The sequence below is a fragment of the Cervus elaphus genome, chromosome 1, assembly GCF_910594005.1.
Source record: "Cervus elaphus chromosome 1, mCerEla1.1, whole genome shotgun sequence".
NCBI lineage: Eukaryota > Metazoa > Chordata > Mammalia > Artiodactyla > Cervidae > Cervus > Cervus elaphus.
Window position 1 is genome coordinate 17,137,204 of NC_057815.1, and position 14,390 is coordinate 17,151,593.

Consider the following 14,390-nt stretch of genomic DNA (forward strand, 5'->3'; position numbering starts at 1 on the left):
CTGCAAGTTTTATTTTTACTGTGTCTCTCCTAAAGAAAATATGCTGCTGACATTTTTGATGGATAAATTGCCTAAAATGTTTATTCACTTTAGTGATGTTGTGAAAATGAAAGTTGAATTTCATCTAATAAGTGTGAATTGTAGTCAATATTCTGATGGTCACTCCTGTCTGGTTCAAGGACTGCTGCCAGATGAGCAAACTTCGGGGTTTCCCTCTAAAAATATAGAAAGATGGCTAATGTAAAAGAAACCAGAAGAGGAGATAAAACTCACCGAGTGCTTACTATGTGCCTTGGAGATTTTACATGTATTTTCTCAGAGAACAACACATCCTTATCAAAATAGGCAACTGTCTAGGCTTTGATAATTTGAAAAAAATTTATGCTTATTTTGTTAGCATTAGATTGTTCCAGAGAAGACAAGCCTGTTCTGTGTACAAGAAAATTCAGATCTAATTTCAAATTTCTCCCAATTTTCAGATAGAATATACCATTTAAATCATTTTACAGAGCAATTCTGGAGGTTTATTTGTCTTTCAAACCCTTTCAATGCAGATATCTATTGGTAACATAAAGTTTGGAACAGTACATCTGCAGCCAAAGAAAACGGAACCACTTTGCACTGAAGTTTTCAAAAATATACAGCTCTAAATTAGAAGCAAGCAGTACCATCACTGGACAGACAGGTCACAACACTCCATTTACAGAATGCATCACCCACTCACTGTAGCGGCCCTACGTCCTACCCCTAAATTTTAATACTTTCGGTTCCATATACGTTGTAACCTTCTCTATAGGTTGCTAAATTCTGGGTATTCTGCGAGGAAGTTGGGTTAAAAGTCTGTGCACTCTTTGCCACCTTCATTCTCTTCGCTTCTGCCCTGGACTTGTAACAGAACTCTATCAAAGCCACCAGCATGGCCAAGCCCAAGCCGCCAACCAGAATGTAGAAGACGCCTGCTACGTTGCTGAGGCTCAAGGCACTCGTCTTGTCCTGGGGGGATAAAGACATCTCAGTTAACTGTGGAAAGCCACATCCGGAAGGTGAAAGAACACATGAAATCCAAACAGCTAATTAAAGTCAATGCCTAATTTAACCTGAAATTATTTAGCATGTATAAGCCACTAGTGTAACACTATGAATTTAAACATAAAGCTTACAGTTCTTGAGAGAAATGAAATTATGACGATAACCAATAAGTTGTGTGTAATTACATTCAATAAAATCTGTAACATTTTCTCATTGTTAACTATATAAAGAAGAGCACTATACTTAACCATATATAAGCATAGGGTAGCAGAAGTGGGCTTATTATTAAGTTTGAAAATGACATGCTTAAAACCCAATTACATGAGAAGGGAAACTTTTCCCTTTCCTTCCATTAAAGCATTTTTAATGTTTGATATTTCTCTTGAATAACGCTAACTTCATGTTTCCTACTTAAAGAAGTAAGGGACTTTAAGCTAGCAGTTTCACATCTTGTTCATCATGAATTTACCAGATATATGCAAATAGTGTAGGTACATGTTATTTGCTGTTTTAGTCACATTTGTTTGGGAAATCTGCTGGAAAGTGGCACTTTAACATATTATATACTATTTAGGAATAACTATGTATGCAGCACATTGGTAACTTTAAAAAAATATACAAATATTTCCATGATCAATTGAGAAATAAGTCATTTGTGGACAGAGTTAAAACTATTTTTGTTGATTTTAAAATATGATTCTATTTCACTTTAAAATGCTTAATCAGTTAATATTTTAGACATATATTCTCCAGAGCTTTCATATACATTTTATTTTATAATAAATTCAGAAATAGTAAAGCATATTATTGGAAGATATTAAAATTATAACAATAATTCATATTTTTCATAAATTGTAAATATATATTATATAAAACTATTTGAGTAGGTATTTTAGGTTGACTACCTGAAGAATGCCCTGAGGCCATCACCTCAGTTGTGTGTCTTCTGCAAACTTAATTAGTTTTATTGTGAGAATGTTTAACTTAAATAAGTATTATGTACACTATATCAACTTAGCCATGATATCAACTGATTAGACCAAAAATTTAGGGTAACTTCATTTTAAAAATTAAGTACTTGTGCTTCTCTGACTTTACATAAGGGTTTGAAATAGCTTTTTCATTATTTGGCCAAGCTTCTCTCATTCCACTCTGGTTCAAAGGCAGACAAAAGTGATTAAAACAGGGAGATGCTTGAAAGGAGATCAGTTAATATTAGTTTATCTCTTTCTTAAATTAACTGAAGTTTTCCTATATTTGTAAGTCACTTATTTAATGTCATAGGATAGCTAATAATTTTTTTCTTTCTAAAGGAAGATACAGAAAAAATATTTCAAGAATCCTCAACCATGGCTTTCAGGCATTATGTCCTATTAATTTATATAGGTATTTAGATTCACTGATAAACTTCTACATTTTGTTCTTTAAATGAAAACATAACTGTAACACTATTTTCATTTGTATTTAACAGAATCAGACTTATAAATTCCTGTATTGTTCTAAAAATTATTGATATAAGATCTCTGCATGAATGAGATCTTAGAAGTTGAGGGTATTATTCATAAACATTGATTTATTAAAATAATTTTGATAGAACAGAATTGGAAAATTTTACTCTGTTTATCTGTCAGAACAAAAATATAACAGGTCATCTTCAAACTAAAGTGGAATGATTGGCAAAACAGTGACAAAAGACTGAACTTCTGAATAAGAAACATTTAATATTTAAAATTTTCTTTCTGTAGAAGACTACTGACTAATTTCCCATTTCCTGTTTTGAGAATATATCAGTTCTTGAAATAATAGATTTGATGTTCTTTGCCTCCAAAACAAATAAACAAAAATCAAACCTGAAAGCACTACTGTTATTAGTGGTACGTATATTTGAGAATAATATACGAATTTTATTATTTTATATATTTTTACAGTTAATTTAAGGTTATTTAAAAGCCTTAATATTGGGGAGCAGTTTGCAATTTTCTGAAAAGATAATCCCTGTGGCTTCAATCATTGCATTAGTTTCTAGTTTAGATAGGTATAGAGAAACATTTAATTTTTACTGTTTCCATATACTCTTGACAATTGCTCCCATTTACTGCTTTGTGAACACAAGAGGAGGCCCCGAACTGCAGTGACTGACCTTGCTTCCAGAGTCCTTGGGTCCACATTCACCTTTATCGTACCACCATTTGTTTTTCAGCTTGTCTAAGACGCCTGCCTCACTGAGTTTCAAAACGGCAAGGTTTACAGGAGTTCTTCACGTGGAAAATAACATAAATAACATTATATATGTTATTTTATGTTATTCAAGTAAAACTACATTAGAATCGCATGGCAAAGTGACAGAGCAGAGGCCACAATAGGTGTTATGTCTTGTACTGTAGGCCCAGGTTTCGAATCAGACATAAAACTGGGGCCTGCTCCATCGCTTTAGGTAACAGGCACATACTGCTAGGGAGGATTTTTAAATAAAATGTATGCAATTACTGTGAATCCAAAACTATTAGCCTGGATTGGGTTTCTTCAGCATTTTCAATTTTCCCACCATAAATGTAGAGTTATTCAAAATCTAGAATCTCTCTTCAGAAGTGGCTATTGGTTGACAGACTTAAAAAAATAGAAGCTAGATAGGACTGGTTTCTTGCAGGCATCATTATTCAGCTAGTGGAATTTTGCTTTATGCTTTAAAACTCTGTCTACAGTATCCATCATTAAATCAACTCCTCTGCCACTCTCAACCAAGACCTAACTTAAAGAGGAGGGTGATTCTGATTCAAGTGTTACTGACAGAGCCACCTCATGCAGAGGAAAGTCCTTATAAGACAAATACGTAAATCATTATTTTAAAGTGTAAGCCAGTGCTGATACTTTCCTTCTGATTTGCAGTATTTAACTTAAATATCACCAGAAATAATTTTCATATATCTTAAATCTACCATATGAATATACTCTGAAGTGCAGTGACTATTTTATACTCTATAAATTCTTGCCAACAAATATATGATAGATGAGGAATAACCAAGATTTTTATAAATAGACTCCTCATACTATAAAATTTCTTTTATTTTTTCTATTGTCTTTGAGTCCTTCAATCCTAAATATTATACAAGGAGTCTCAGAGAGGAAATGTTCACTGCTTAGTCAGTATCAGTGTTCTGAGGAATATAAGAATTCTTCTTTCATTCCCACGTCAACCTCTGTGTGTGTAGAATAAAGGCTAAGGAGATGTATGGCAAGCAGTAACACGTAGGACCTTCTGTTGTTATTATAACAACAGATTATTATTCTGTTTTTGTGGTTGTTTGGTTTTCATTTCTTTTTGCTTTTTACAAACATTCAAAGAGCGACTGCTTGCATTTCTCTTGACATTTTTAAGACTGCCACAATCATTTTGTCTGGCTGTATCACCTAATGTCTCACTTCTAGGGAATGTTGAATCCATTTGGAGAAACACAGTATGTATCTATTTGGATACAAGGGAATTAATTCCACAAACCTATCTACACAACTAGGTAATGCACTAATAATGATGCTGATGATGATTCCTAACACTCACTGTGCACTTACTACATATCAAGGGACTATTAAAAGTATTTTACATGTTTAGTTGCTATTATCACCTGCATTTTACAAATGAGGAAATCAAAACACAGAAAGGTTAACTCATCTAGGCACATCTAGGAAAGAGCTGAATCAGGGTTTGTAATGGTCTATTTTCATAGCCTGTGTAATTAAAAGTATTAACAACAGAAGACTCAAGAAGTAGGAATTTCTGGTTTATCAAGTTTTGTGATTAACAGTTAAATTAAAATTCACTTTTTAAAGGTATTGTTGGTTCTGAAAAAAGTTTCTAAAATATGTTTTTATTTGTATGGTTTTTGAATTCAATTTAATTTTTGTATCAATGTTATAAGATCTTACAAGGTTTATTGGTCAATTAAAAATATGCAATTGCCACATTCCTAGAATATTATATTATTTTTTGGATTAAAATCTAATGTTAGCATGATTTAAAACTTTGTACTAAAAACTGAGTTTGGGGGTGGGGTGAGGTGAAGATTATGGTTAACTGGAGTCCTTGGTTAGCCCCAGTTAATCTAGATTTTACTATCTATAACCTCCCCACCTCCACGTGCATCTACCACTTCCATTTATTAAGTGATTGTTATAAAACCACACCCGCGTGTTGATTGGTGAACTGTGAATTTTGAGAATAGAAGACATACATCATTCATCTTTGTAAAATATTTACAAGGGTATCTGACTCAGGTTAGGTGCTCTGTAAGATTATTACATTTGAATTATTTTGAATCCAGGACAAGCACTTTTTAAAACTGATACTAAAGGTTTTTTGGTCATCAAGCTAGCCCACTAAAGCCTTTTTAACACATGTACAGAGTACATTATTGGAGTAGGAAATGGCAACCCATTCCAGTGTTCTTGCCTGGAGAATCCCATGGACAAAGGAGCCTGGCAGGCTACAGTCCTTGGGGGCACAAGGAGTTGAACATGATTTAAGCGACTGGGCACGCAAGCATAGAGTACATTATATTAGTCCACATTGCACTTCTTGAATGCGTTGTGGTGGGAAGAGGAAGATTTAATGCTGAAAAGAGAAGGAAACTGAAAGCAGTTTCCTTAAAGTTTCTTATAGAAGGGACAGCTGAACGCAAAACTATGGATTAAATGAAGACTGCCTTTGACTTACCTCTCTCCCTTCCTAAGGTATCATTTCTCCTACCTGCTTCAATTTTCCCTTGCCTCTTTGTCCTTTCTGCTATTCACTCCAGTACTCTGGTTTTAGAGGATAAAATTAGATTAGAATTTTGAGTATAAGATATTTATCAATAACCAAACTTAATGGTCAAGTGGTGGAATGTCAGATACTGAGCAAGGAATTCATTACTAGGAGAGGCCTTCTCTAAGGGTTAGCTTTCCTGACTGATCTTTGTTTAATACATTTTTTCCTGCTTATGAATGCATGTTTTCCATAATAATTCCTTTATTATTGCATTGGTTTCCATGGCTGTGGATAAGGCCATTTGCAAGTATAACATATTTTAAAGTCAGGCTGTATTCTTTGAAGTGGCAAATTAAAAACTGGATATTATGGGATTTACTATAATCCTAAAGAACTCATTATTTGGTAATCACATTTACAAAATGGCTTTAATATAAATATCTATATCTATGAGTATGTCTATTTTATATATGTATATATATGTATACATATATGAGGAGAATAAAGTATAAAACAAGCAAAAAATCAATAATTTTGTAGATAGTATTAGCATTATGGGTCATTAATGATTACAAGCATTGCCAAAATTTCCTATTAGAACCTGGTTTAAACAATTCACACAGAAATAGGGATAAAATTCTGTGTATGGTTTTTGCTCAGACTAAATCATATCAGATTAATCAAAGGGGATATGAGTCTTAGACACTGCAATGAAACTTATAATTTGGCTGATTGTCAATTAGCTAATTTCTGTTATTCACAAAAATGAGTATGGTTTTCTTATGACCATAAAAATGGCCACAGCACAAAAACATTCAAATGAGTAATTTTTCAAACAAACAAATTCATCTTTTCCCAAATCATGCCTTTCCACGCTCTTTCATTTTACATATCAGACTTTTTTCCTTATTTCTTTTGTGGAGCCTCTGGTTGAGGGCTACTTTGGTCATGCTCTGGGAATGGCTATCAGTTGAGCTGATTACTTTGTAGCCATGGGGTGCAAATGGAAGTGGTCACTGTGACTCTAAATAATTTAGTTGTTGATTATATTAAATCATAAGCTCCTTGATGGAAAGAATAGTACATATCTTTTTTTTTACCCACAGATACTGGTGCATGGCCCAGGTAGATTTCATACTTGGGCCATGCATAGGTAGTAAAGCATAACTTTACTATTATGCCACTGTATGAAAGTCTGGAGATGTCTTTCCTTGTACAGTGCTGTAAATAACAAGTGGATCAGTTGGCTCCTCACTGGAACCTATTCATGTGTGGTACAGCTTTCCTGCTTTCTCCCCTTCACTAGATGAGTCACTGTTAGGAAAGTTAAGTTTTTCCTACTAAGATTGTATATCTCAAAGTCAGATCACATCAGATAGCTGTGCACTTGTGATGAGATCTCTGTGCACTGTACACAACATGCATTGTAGATAAACTGGCAGCATTTAATTGTCTCTTCTGCTTTGGCTTAATACTTATCAAAGCCCACACGCCAGCATCATCTTCCAATTCAGCATTTTTCCTCCTTATACCTTTTTCAATAAGGATCAGACCAAATGGAAGGGGTGAGGTAAGTTCAAAAAGAAAATCAGTCACCCAAAGAAGGTACAGAACAAAAATTAAAAAGCAGCAACTGCCTCCTGGTAGTTTACTTCGATTCTAAGTTAGGTCAGGCCATTAAAAATATCATCTTTTAGAACAGATGCAGAATCATTGTTGTTCAGTTACCCAGTTGTGTCTGAGTCTTTGTGACTGCATGGACTGCAGCATGCCAGGACTCCCTGCCCCTCACCATCTCCTGAGGGTGGTATTATTGCTACTCATTCTATTGGTGACAAATATTATATCAGTATACAACCTATTAAAATTATTTTTGTAGTATGAAATCAAAATTTTTGAGGGAAAATAGAACATAATAATTAGCATGCATTTTATGTTAATTTTTATAGCATTTTAGAAAATGACTTATTAGGATATGAAATAATATTTTCATATCTTAAATTTGTATCTAAATAAAATTTTAGAATATCATCTTAGAGTTTATGTTTGGTGAAAGTAACAGGGGCAAGCAGTTTGATTTTTGAAAACTACAAGTTTAGCTTCATATTTATTCTTTAGATGACAGATATTTACTTCGTGACCACTATGTACCAAACAATGTGTTGGATGCAAATAGATTAAATTCAATTGAGCTGTCCAATCCCTTATTTAAATAAATTAAAATAACTTTTGTTACATAGATTTTTTTCCGTTATGTGTACATTTCTGCTTCTGTTTGCTTATTTTTCTGTGGAAAGAGTCTTTAATGTACACTAAAACAGGAATTCATTATTTACTTTTATGGAAAACTTTATCTGTTAAGCAATGTTATACTTTGTTTATATTTGTGACAAAAAATATAAATTTGCAAACAATTTCTTTTTCTAATTGAATAGAATATCTTCAATTTTTGTTTTCTGTAGTTCTATTAGAGTACATTTTCATACATTTCTAATTTGCATAGAGGAGTAGGTTATTATTGTAAATGACTAATTTTCTGTTTGTGTGTGTATATGTGTATGTATTTATATTTTATGAAAATGACCAGAATGTTCTAGGCAAGTTGGGGCACCAAAATACAAAAGAGTTAACACTCCTAAAGAAACCAAACAGTTGGTGTCTTGAATGGAGGTGCCTTAGAAGGGGACTCATCTCAGAAGAACCCTGATGACTCTCTTGGGGGCTCATATTCTCCATCGGGATAGTCGATGAATGATGAGAATCGTGTCCACACCATTTTGTTTTTTCACCTTCTTTCATACCTCCTTCTATTGCCAAAATAATCATTTGACAAAGTTTATTCTTTCTCTTCTTGCAACAGGGCTGGCAGGATGCACAAGGGAGCTGATTTGAAAGACTTCAGATCAGGATCAAGGGGGAGGTTATCAGCATTGAAAGAGGGTGGGGTGGCAGTTTCCTTGACAGATACTCCTTTTCTAAAAAAAAAATTCATTTACTTTAATTGGAGGATAATTACTTTACAATACTGTGATGGTTTTACATTACCATATGTAAAATACACAGATACTCTTTTTAAATAGAGCATCATTCTCTGGGCTTGGTGGCCAGCCAAGTGAGAGAATTTGTAGCCCAGTGAAGAACCTGAAGAAGAGCAGGGCTTCTTGTTTCTGGCAGTTCTCTAGAATTTAAAAGAAAGACAAGAATGTATATTTAAAAACTTTCAGTGTTCTTACATACCAGTTGAAGATATGTGAGGAAAGAAATTCAGTCAGAATATTCCCATCTCTAGATTGCTTTAAGCCTATCTATAGTGAAGAAGAATTCTGAAACACTGGTTAATAATTTCTGCTAACTGTATACCTTTTTTAAAAAGACACTGCTTAGAAATAAAAATAAAACATTATTTTATGAAGCTGGAAATATGACATGGATGCGGTAAAGATAATGCTGAGTTGGTCTTGTTTTTATAACCTGATCTTTCTTTAGTTTGATTCATTTATGGAAGGCAAAAGTGTATAGTTCATATAATTTCTTTTGATTTGTTATGCAATTTGCTATTTAATGGAAGCCTGACAGTTTTACATGGAGAAATGTCTTTCTGGAAATGTCTCACTGGTCTACGTGAGGCTAGACTATTGCTATTATTCAAAAATATTTTGTGGCAGTTTTGGTGAAGAAAATAGGACAGACCGACCCTTTCTGTTCTCTCTCCTCATCACTTTCAAAAGCCTGCAACACCAAGGTTCCTAGGACTATGTCCAAGCCGTAACTTCTTCCAAACTGGAGATTTACAGTAACTGTTTTAGTTAGATTTGTTAGTGTGTCCCCAAATTGATGTTGTTTGCAAATATTTTTGCTTTGACAGTAATTGCATACTTAAGTTTGCAAAGGGACGTGACCGGCAATTGCCATGGTATTCGCAGGTCTGAATTGCGTCTCCTAGCAGATGCACCTATTACTTCACACACTGTTACCCGCTCTTGGTGACATTGAGGCTAACCTTGGAGTCACCTCCCCCGCTGCCACATTCTCCTTTGTCGTACCACCATTTGTTTTTCAATTTGTCCAAGAGGCCTTGTTCATTCAGTTTTAAAACTGCGAGGTTAACAGCATTTCTTGAAACGATAAAACATATCTTGTAAGAAACTGCACAGCTGTTAAGATGTTAGAAGGAATGAGGGTTTAAGCTCTTTTATAAGCTTCTCCCAGATGCTAAATAAACCTCTCATTTTGTCATCCTGCAGCCCCTTCTACTAGGCAAATGTAATTTCCTTCGAAGTATATTAAACCTATGGTATTTGGTGCTATTCACTTTCACAGTTCATTTATTATCAAGTAACTGACATCAGCATCAACCAATTACATGATTTTTTTTTTTTTTGCAAAACAGTAATAAACTTGAATTTACTAGTAATTGAGAAAGAACTGTGTCTTGAATTCCTTTGCTTCTAGAATGTCAATGACTAATAGGAAAAAAATGAAAATCCATTCCCAGAAGGAAAAATACAATTGTACAAACAAATCAACAAATAAGCAACTAATTTTTGTTACTGATTTCCTAACAAAGAGTATGGCTTAGTTATTATTCCTTTTATTATTTGTGTTGGTTCAGTTTTCTGGTCTGGAAGTCACAGGATGGTCAAAAGAAAGGTAGTAGCAGCTCTCAGGGAAATTATATTTGAATTTTGTGTTGATTTTTAAAGTCACTAGATGCTATTTAGAAAACAGGATCATACATCCAATTTAATTGTTTAAATTATATAATTAAACCCCAGGAAAATATGCTGCATGTGATACGGGCAAACAAACACTAGATTAGATTTCTTGCATGTGTATCTCTTTAGGGGATAAGGGTGGCATATTCTAATTATTCTCTAAGAGGATTAAAAAAATGTGTCATGGGTTTTGCTTCCCAAATACTTGGTTTCTTTCTTACTTTCAAGGTACAGGTTTTGATTGAACCATTAACTCTTTTAAAAAGTTTTCCCAGCATTTAATGAAATGTATTTTAAATCTAGTGAGTGGCTTATATACTGAGAGACTTTGGGTTCAGTTTGTGCCATTCTGTTTGATAGTTGCCCAGTTTTGTGATTGATTAATGATAAATTAATTATAATTATATTTAATACTTAATTTATTATTATACTTAATAATTAATTACTAATAAAATTAAAACAACCTCATGTTAATGGACAGCATTTGAACATTGATTTGCAAGCGAAATATCATTTAGGTGGTTAATAAAATGCATTGTTTGTTTCACCACAAATCAGCCTATTAAAATATTTATTCTCTTAAAATGTGTTTGTAATATTTCAGGTAAATTATGTCTATTTTCCAGTGTTGTAATGATCTGATTCACTTGGAGAGTGAATATTTCCAATGAATAAACCACATACTTTGAGAGAATGGACACTTTCCAAGAGTTAGATTGCCATTTACTAAATGCTAATTAAATAGTTAGCTGTTCCCACATTCCCAAGTAAGTCCCACACTAGTGGTGTAAAATAAGTAATAGACTTCCTGCAGTGAAAAGTTGTCAGTTTAATCACCAAAGGGTCCCGACTGAAATGTAGGAATAAGTAAAAATTCAGTGAGGTTTGAGACATCTATTTTTTAAAAAATGCTGTTAGGAGAAAAGAATCGTTTTATTTTATTGTCCACAGAAACTAAATTTGTCTTTCAATGAATTGAAACTAACAACTAAAGTTTTCTATTTTGGAGAAAATTGTTTTTATAATCCATTTTATTTTAGTCTTAAACATTTCTATCAGATTTTTTTTAGTAAAAGGCTATCCCAATTATTTTATATGTTGGTTTAGACCATTCCTTTGATAAAACTATAATCATTTCATGAGAGGGTTATTTAACAGGGTTATTAGCCATATCCAAAGACAGTTTCACAGCACAATAGAAAACAAAAAAGCAAAATTAAAAAATGGATAAGGAAAAAAAGCTTTATGTTGAGAAAATTGTTTGGAATAAAGCTTTCTACAAAGTTATTCTAAGACATTGTCTTTCTAATAACATCTAATAGGCCATGTAAAAACAGCTCAGTTTCACACTGCGATCCATATATGTGCATGTATGTATATCTATATTGGTCAATATAACATTCTTGACCAGTAGGTTAAGTCACTGCCCAGTTCACAATTAATCCACATTTTCCTGTGGTTCCTCAGCAGAATTCACTTAATACTATCACATGCAAAATGTACTTTCCATAAATAAATGTAATTAATATTTAGGGACAGTCTTTAGGATTTTGAGGACTTCCCTGGTGGCTCAGATGGTAAAGCATCTGCCTACAATGCAGGAGACCTGGGTTCGAACCCTGGTTCAAGAAGATCCCCTGGAGAAGGAAATGGCAACCCACTCTAGTACTCTTGCCTGGAGAATCCCAGGGACGGAAGAGCCTGGTAAGCTACAGTCCATTGGTTCACAAAGAGTCGGATACGACTTGACTCTTACTTTCACTTTAGGATTTCAAGATTTCTTTGCCTTTTAAAAAGGCTTGCTATTTTCTGTAATTGTCTGACTAAAGATGTAATTTCTTTGTGTAATCAGTTTAGGTCTACAGGTTTCCTTAGACTGCTATTTATAATACAGTACAAACCACATCTGTAAGGACCATTTGAACATCTGCTCTACTTTATGGAATGCATCACTTTTACATATTGTTAATAAGAATCATTAACTGACTTTTAAAATATAGGTAAAGTTACTTATGATGGTCTATAGTCCCTGGGGTCACAGAGAGTTGGACACAACTGAGCATGCACACACCTAAAGTTACTTTACTCAGTTTTCTAGATTAGATTAAAAACCATTTTTTTTTTAAATCCAGATAAAAAGGGAAAGGAATGCTGAAGATGTAATTACAAGCAAGCCTAAGGAACTCAGGAGTCAGGAAAATAAAGGACATAGAAAGCAGATCCTTGCTGCAGCACATTTTACTATTGCTTTGAAATTCCCTTCATACATTTCAGACATAGATTTTGAAATCTATGTCAACAAACTAAAATTGATGATAAGAATATTCTTGTCTTGATTAAGCATTAGAGAAGTTGTAGTAGTGATCTGCCAAGCAGATCAGAAAAGAGAAAATTATTGAGGATTATGTTTTACATTAATTATTCCCTTCATTCTATTAAATGCACCTTTTATAGAATAAACAAATGAAATAAATTGCTTTCATTTAAAAATGGAAGGAGAGGAAGAAACAACAAGTGATCACATTTTTTGCTAGAAATGTAAACCACATTTGAGAATCTAGGTATGTTGACCATGACCTTTTATAGACTATAATAGGGCCTTGTCCTTTTATGACTTAGCAGAATCCTAGGTAAGAAAAACCCCTCATCGAATAGCTTTTTCATGGTGGTGAGATGATGGGGAACGCGGTTCAGGGTTGAAACAAAAATGCTTACCCAGACAAATTCCAGGAACTCTGGAAAAATTTCAAGGGTTTTTATTCCTGAATTGTTGTTCAATTGAGTTTGAGATTATGAAATCTATCTCTCATTGCCCAAGCCTCTGGGACCCACTTTTGTTAACTAAACAAAAGTTGTAGAATGGGAACTAATAGACTTAAACTTTTTCTATTTATTAATTTTGTATAAATTAATCTAGTGCAAATTAAGATTTTCTTGTTGAAAGCATGCTTAATTCAGGCTAAGATATTTATATTTTCCTCTCTATCCTTCCATAAGTAATTTATTATTAATCTATAGATTTAGATATTCCTTTATGCTTACTTTATGCCTTACTCATTGTATTTACTTCTAGACCATAATTCTTATAGTATATTTTTTTCTGTTAGTGAGATATTAACATTCATACAGAGAAAACTTGAAAGATTTGTTTAGTAAACTACTCATGATTTCCTGGATTTGAGAATATTATCATAAAGGACTTATATACAAGCTTTAGATATAGTTATTGTTTGCACACAAGATATTTAGGGTATATATAATTTCTAAAATAAATAGCAATATTATATTTAGTCTAGTTAAAGCAAATTCAATTACATTTTACTTAGTAGGATGAACACTTCATTATTGTCTCTAATATCAATAATATATGGGCTTAATGTATTTATTTTGTCTAAACTACTGTGTAATTTTGCTAATGCTTTATTATCCTTATAAAGAAGAATTCATTAATTATATGCACATGAAAAAGTCTCCGTAGTTTTAGGCCTGTACTCTTTTAACTTGACTGTTCTCTTCATACTTAATTCTCTATAAAATTTATTTATCAAGTGTTACAATATCCAGAATATTTACCTGAATGATGCTACAAAATGTTTTCATAATCCTAGTAAATTTTGATATTATATGACTCAACAAGAAATTGTGTAAAATACCTTAGAAAATCCTTTAAAATCTGCAAAAGACATTGGTAGATAGCTTATGCAGGAAGAAGTACAAATCATATAAAAATGATTTACTCTTACTTGGAATTAAACTAATGTGAACCAAAGAAATGCAAATTTTTTGCTATTCATACTAGAAAAGATAAAAGTAAGGATAATATTCAATATAGCCAAGGATTTAATACTGTCCTGAAATCAGAATACACTGAAAATAGAATAGAAAGAAAATAGTATATTTTTATA

At 32.9% G+C, this 14,390-nt stretch overlaps 1 protein-coding gene across 6 annotated transcripts in view; it reads right to left on the minus strand.

The window, feature by feature from the left end:
• Window positions 1–14,390, minus strand: part of GRIA4 (glutamate ionotropic receptor AMPA type subunit 4) — a 602,437-nt gene that overhangs the window by 5,562 nt on the left and 582,485 nt on the right. For 2 of the 6 annotated variants that reach the window (XM_043891698.1, XM_043891517.1), the window contains exons 15-16: window positions 3,170–3,284; window positions 859–993 (exon numbers count right to left, since the gene is read on the minus strand). In XM_043891698.1, coding sequence (XP_043747633.1) covers window positions 859–993; window positions 3,170–3,284 — 250 coding nt within the window. Of the gene's footprint in view, window positions 1–745; window positions 994–3,169; window positions 3,285–9,770; window positions 9,886–14,390 lie in introns of those variants that run through there. The other 4 variants (XR_006338854.1, XM_043891498.1, XM_043891559.1 and 1 more) reach the window with 4 other exon arrangements.